This window comes from Megalopta genalis, chromosome 1 (assembly GCF_051020955.1).
Source record: "Megalopta genalis isolate 19385.01 chromosome 1, iyMegGena1_principal, whole genome shotgun sequence".
Classification (NCBI taxonomy): domain Eukaryota; kingdom Metazoa; phylum Arthropoda; class Insecta; order Hymenoptera; family Halictidae; genus Megalopta; species Megalopta genalis.
Window position 1 is genome coordinate 6939551 of NC_135013.1, and position 6713 is coordinate 6946263.

Below are 6713 nucleotides of genomic sequence, written 5' to 3' on the forward strand. Positions count from 1 at the left end.
TTTCAAAGAAGCAAATTCTCTGTGTGCCGAATTACTGCGCAGGCTGAAAAGTGTTCGTTAAAATCCGAAATTTCGGGCTTGGATTTTGGAAAATCGGAAATTATATAATAACCAATATTTATATAATTATAGAATATTATATATATAATTAATATAGAATATATTATAATATAATATATATAATAATATATATATATAATTAATATAATATATATATATATATGATAATAATAATAATATTATATATATAATTAATTATAGAATAACGGAAATTTGGACGGTCCCAGGGAACAGCCGCGAGCCTGTTCCAAGGTGCCGGTATCGGTAGGTAAGAAAGAGACGTATGGACGATGCGGCAAGAACGCGGAACGGGCACTGTCCTGTCGTTGACGCCGCGCGATACGGGCGTTCCATCGTTTCCACGCAAACGTGCCGATGCAAATTGCCGGAACAATGATCGTCTATGTTGTAACCGAATGCATTGCACCGGGCGAGCCACTTCCATGAAATCCGAGTCCCACCGAAAAACTCACTCCGAATACCGGGTACACAGCTGCATAACCCGTGGTGTAATCGAGTCCAACAATGGTAGAAAAGGAGCACCGTGTACACCGTGTCATCGGGAGTTAGGTTAGTCTGGCGGATCCGTGCGGCAAATTCACGGCACATGCGACCTGCCCACCGTGAAGATCGAGCTTAGGAAGAATCGATATCATTCACTGAGATATATATATATATATATGTATATTAAGATGCACAATTAATTACGTTCGCTACACTTAAATTTTAGATAAATAATTTTTAGATATTATTCTATATTAATGATATTATTCTATATTATATATATTTAAAATGGTCTCATTACTTGACTACGGATTTCGATAAAGACGAATAGGAGCAATTTCAGACGGTGAACAGACTGGAGACAGTTTAACACGTTTAGCGCCACGTCGGTCAAATATGGGTGACACTAATTGTTGACCAATAGAAAATTCATGTTCATTGTAATATATTCGAACAAACTGAATTCGACTAGAATGTTTCGTATGATACATATTTCCTATGATAAATTTTAACTTTCTAGTTTCGGTTTGATTAATTAAATTGCTTTGATTTCGTAGGAATTTTAGTGGTCGATTTTGTGGGTACACTGAATGTATATGCACTATTATGCATAATAGTGCATATTCTTGACTATTATGCATAATAGTGCATATTCTTGACTATTATGCATAATAGTCATATTATGCATACTACTATGTATCGATGCACTATTTTCAACCGAAATTCTTGAAGAATTAAATTAGTACTTGTCACCTATCTACACTGCAATTGAAGCAAAATATTTTTATTTCGTCGCGATTGCACAGAGATCGTTCCGAGAGTTAAAATCAAATGGTGAAAATGGTTCTAATATCATCCACTATGATGAATTTTAACTTTCTAGTTCGATTAATTAAATTGCTTTGATTTTATAGGAATTTTAGTGGTCGATTGTGGGCACACTGAATGCGTTAAGAGTATCGATGCACAATTTTCAACCGAAATTCTTGAAGAATTAAATTAGTACCTGTCACCTATCTACAATTGTCGCAGAATATTTCTATTCCAACGCGATTGCACAGAGATCGTTCCGAGAGTTAAAATCGAACGGTGAAAATGGTGCAAAAGGGAACCGTCGCGATCCCGACCCCAAGGTGCACCACCAACGACAAAACAAATGCCCCATGGAGCCCGAAGAGTGCCTCACAGATCCGGAACGTTGTTCGCGTAAAGGTCCGCGGCTAGTTACGGCGCAGCGAATTTACCGACCCAACGGCTCAGGAATTTAGATCCGGCCGTGACAGAGGGGTGAACGTTCTGTTTCTGGTTGAACGCCGTCACCGGGCCCCGTGTGCATGCGACGCGAGAGATCACACATGGGGGCCGTCGGTCGGTCTGTCGGTCGGTCGGTCGGTCGGTCAGCGGGGAATTGACAGGCGCGGTGGCAGACTTACACTTGATCAGGATGACACCGTTATGCAGCTCCTCCATCTCGTGGAGGCGGGCGATTCTGCTCGCACTTCGTGCTCCAGGTTAAGTGGCGACAATGTTCCTATCGGGCACCGGCTGTCGTGTGTGCTGCCCGCAACGTGCTCGTCGTGTCGCGCAGCGGGGAACATACGCTCGGTGTCGCCGCGCGCGCTCGATTCCTGGATTCGCTGATCGCGGCGAGAACGACACTCGGAGTAGAAACGATCCGTTTCAGCGCGAATTACGAGGCACACGTGGCGGCGGGCATAATTAATATCGCGGCGTGCAGCACCGATAAGAACGCGTCGTCGTCGTCGTACCGTCCGACAAAGAAACGCCACCGAAACCGAGTAAACATGGCCGTGTGCGCGCGCGCCTCTCTGGTTCTCCGTGGCCCGCGGAGCCGTCACGCACTGAGGGCGGTTGCATGGAAACGAAGGGCACGGACGAGAGACGACGGACGGCGAAAGAGAGAGAGAGCGCAGCCATGGACGCCGAGGTTGTGTGCGGCGTCCGAGGAGAACGGAGAGAGAGAGAGACGCGCGGCAGAGCCACGGAGAGAATGGAACAGAGGGTGCTGCAAGCTGCGAACGAGAGAGAAAGTATCCGACGAAGAGAAAAATAGCGGACGGTTGCGCGGGAAAGCAGCGGGCGCGAGAGAGACGCCCGAGAGCCGGTTACCGACGAACAAAGATGCCCGGCTGGAAGAGGACGGAACGAGGCGAACGAGAGAGAGGGAGGAGCGCGCGCGGCCGGCTCGGTGCAACGGAACAAACGAGAAAGAGAGGACGTAGAGAGGACGCGATTGTTCGGGACCCGGGAAAACGAGGATAGGGCTAGCCGCGTCGCGGTGTGGTTCGCCGGAACGGCCGCGCGGCGGCGCCACCTCGAGCACGGCCGTGTCACGATTGCAGGAATTCATGCTCCTGAACGGACTTGGTAAATCACGATCCTCTGACCTGGCTTATTGTTGAACGAAGAAAACGCCGAGCAGCTGGACTTCGTAGGATCTTCGATGGGAATGTGTACTCGGGTTTCTGGCCTTTCGAGGCTGGGAACGTGGAAAATTCAGGGAAAATTCTCGGACCGTGGCCAGGTGAAATTTGCAGCTGCGCTCTTCCCCGAATTTTTCAAACTGAATTTCCGTCGCTTTCGAGCTACTACTACTTGTAGGAAATTGCTTGTATCGTAACTGTGCGTTGGAATCGTGGCGTAAGTCACGTTTTTCTCATTGCAAGAGGCAACGAGTTTTCTATTGTTTACTAACGCGTGTATTGTTTACTGGCGCGAGTATCTTTACTGACATCTGCATTGTTTACTAGCATGTGGATCGTTTACTGAGCAAATTTATTGTTTAGGTAATTTATAGAGTTAAGTTAATTTGTAGTAACTCTACAATATATATATAGTCCACTTTTTACAATAGTCCACTTTTACTTTTTAACATTTTGACATGTTTAGATCACATTTTAACACTTCCACGACCGCGCTAGAAACCTCAAAAATTTTCATACAATTAAAATATTTCATTCGATTAAACAAAAATTACGAAGCAAACTTATATGGCATAAATTGCTTTTTCAGCGTGTCCGTACCTCTTGTAAATCTTAATAAAATTAAGCAATCGTTTTTAATTTTTCATTAATCATCTGTTCTATCATTAGTCGACTAAATTTGACTGAATTTCTCCATTCCGTTGGCTAAGTGTCAAGAGTCATTGTAAGTGAAAAATTTTCGAAAATTTATCTTACGCCACTGTGAGACTGTAACACGCTCACGTATGAAGTTATGCACGGTATGCGGGCATTGAAACGTGCAAACGTACGTGTACGAATGTAATCGAACTTAGATACCGTATTTTTGGATATTTTCGTGAGACTAAACACGTCAGTCTTCCGTCAAAAGGTTCGGATGAATTTGCGCGTGCGCGGATTTATGAAGTCCACGGATTCCACTGGAGATTCGAACGAAGAGAATTCGTTCGAATTGGTATAATCGTTATTTTGTAAGAACAACGAGTTAATTCGTCAGAGAAACGAATCAAAGTGGAGCAAGAATAATATGCACTACACGCGCCGCGAGGAAACCGATCGTAAGCAAAATATTGACACACACAAAGAATGCTTAGGCGATTGAAATACGATGCGTATCGGAAGTGCATGCGTTTATTGCGTCTGCTGCGAAAACCTGTAGTGGGGGGGGGGGGGGGGGCTATATAGTGTACGGACAACGCGAAAAATATTTTCTTAACATTGAAACATGAAAAACCTTGAAAATAACACATCGTTCGCCGCGTTACAAAATGGCAACCGCGAGTCATCATCATCTAGCAGGGATAAAAGTTTTGTCCAAGATCGAAATACATATGCTTGCTGAATGGTGTGTTGCCAAAGGGGCAGATGGCCAAGGCTAGAAGTTAATTGTATTTATGGAAATTCCCTTCGACTTCGATCTTGGCAACACTGTACACTCGATGCGTCGTATTGCTCCATGATATTCTAACGGTCTATTATAAGAGATGCATACTGTGTACTCGATTTATGCTCGAAATGCTAATAATGGCGCTAAATTCAAGTACAGGAAGGATCGAACAAAGGATTTATCGCCGCATAGCGGAGCTTCCGATTTTCTTCTTTGCTGTTCTCTTTCGCAAAGATGTTGACAAATCCTTTGTTTCATCCTTCCTGTACTTCAATTTAGCGCCATTATTATTATATATATTATTATTATTATTATTATATTATTATATTATTATATTATTATATTATATATATATTATTCTTATTATGTTATTATATTATTATTATTATATATATTAACACTGTGCCATCTGCAGATCTTAGATATGATTTTCTTGTTTGACGCCGGCATAATAGCTTGGAGATTTTAGATTAAAAAAAAAATTTCGAAGATGGCGGTAATATAAATTCCTAAAACTAAGATATGTCATCCAAGAATTTTTGTACTTGATTCTTAATTAAATAAGCACAATGCTATAGTTAGTTTGCTGCCTTTTAACACCCAAGAAATATAGTTCAAACGTTATTTTAGTTTAAAAAAAAAAAACCACCGGCACACAACAGACAGTTTTTGCATGGCACCAGCATAGTGTTAATATATAATTTATTTATAAACAAAATTCTTGCGATGTCCGTTTAAGTAAATAACATTCAACGTCACAGAGATAATTGTTCTATTATGCAAACATTTTTGCATTCGAACACACAGGTCTCTGTATTCATTCGAACGCGGATGGCTTTACTAGAACTGGATCATTGTGCTCGTGGATCACAGGCGCCTTTGTATTTTACCGATCGCCACTCCCCTCGGCATGATCCACCATTTCATTGTCCCGGCGACCCTTCTTTTCTCCGAGTCCATTCCCATTTTCTTCAATCCCTAAAATCTTCGCAAGAAACCCGAAACCCTGCGCCCATGGAATCCCCATTGGACACGCCGGCCCTGAATTTTACAGCGCGCCCGCGTGCGCGCGTAAAAAATTCCTGCGGACGATCGATCGACGGATCTACGTATAACGCTCGGTAAGGATCTCTCTCATGGTCGATAAGACAGTGAATCGGTTGGAAGCGAGGAACGGTTGGCCGAGCAGCGGCAAAAAGAGCTGTTGTCCGACTCTAATGGGAGATGGCGACGCGGTTTGTTTTCCCTCCTTGCTCGCAGCACACACAGTCACGGGCAACTCCTGCGCTGATTTTTCAAGAATCAATTTCCATTGCGCATGCGCGCAGTAGTAGTGCTCCGCGAACGGAACTGCAGAAGCACGCGACACGGCGGCGCATGCGCGCAGAAATTGTACGCCATGAATAATGTAATATTTGTACAGAATTACGTGTACAAACTTTTACTAACGTATGTAAAAATATCACATTATATACGAAATATATATAAATAAATAAATACAAATATATACAATATATACAAAATATCACAATACGATCAGAATAATTTTCTGAGTGAAATGAAACTTACGAGATATGTGAAATTTTAATCAGTTAGCTGTTCTAGAATAATAATATAAAACGTTGCCGTTTCTTCTTGACGAGTATATTCGTCGTGAACGATAATACACACTTTGATATTATTTATTAAATTGTGTACATTCTAAGAGTGTCGGGTCTAAACAAAATACAAGGAAAATCAAATACATTACAATCACGCTCAATTCTGTTTTTACACGCTAGATACGTTTCAAAAAATACCGTGTTAAAAAGATACATACTACAGAAAGATAAATACTAATATAATATAAATAATACTAATACTAAATACTAATATAATACTAACAGATAAATACACAGAAAAGTAAATACTAATATAATATAAATAATACTAATACTAAATACTAATATAATATAAATTGTACTAATACTGAATACTAATATAATACTAAAAGATAAATACACAGAAAAGTAAATACTAATATAATATAAATAATACTAATACTAAATACTAATATAACACTAAAAGATAAATACACAGAAAAATAGGGGATTGGTTCTATATCCTTAAAACTTGTAAAAAATAGCTAAAATAAAATACAGTTAATCGAACTAATTGTCCCTAAAATTTCAATCGGATAACTCTTTCAACCATTCTAAATCGAGTAAAAAGGAAATTGAACACATTTTTCTAGACCCTGTTAAACCTATGCAAACAGAATTGGTTGTTGCACACACTTT

General features: G+C 40.9%; 1 protein-coding gene across 5 annotated transcripts in view; it reads right to left on the bottom strand.

Annotated features, from left to right (window-relative positions):
* The window catches only part of LOC117228686 (rho guanine nucleotide exchange factor 10), a 143835-nt gene that overhangs the window by 73781 nt on the left and 63341 nt on the right, over positions 1–6713 (bottom strand). The window contains exon 1 of one of the 5 annotated variants that reach the window (XM_033484597.2): positions 1998–3346. The exons of the other annotated variants lie outside the window; for them this stretch is intronic. Coding sequence (XP_033340488.1) covers positions 1998–2034 — 37 coding nt within the window. The 5' untranslated portion in view covers positions 2035–3346. Of the gene's footprint in view, positions 1–1997; positions 3347–6713 lie in introns of those variants that run through there. 5 annotated transcript variants of the gene reach the window in all.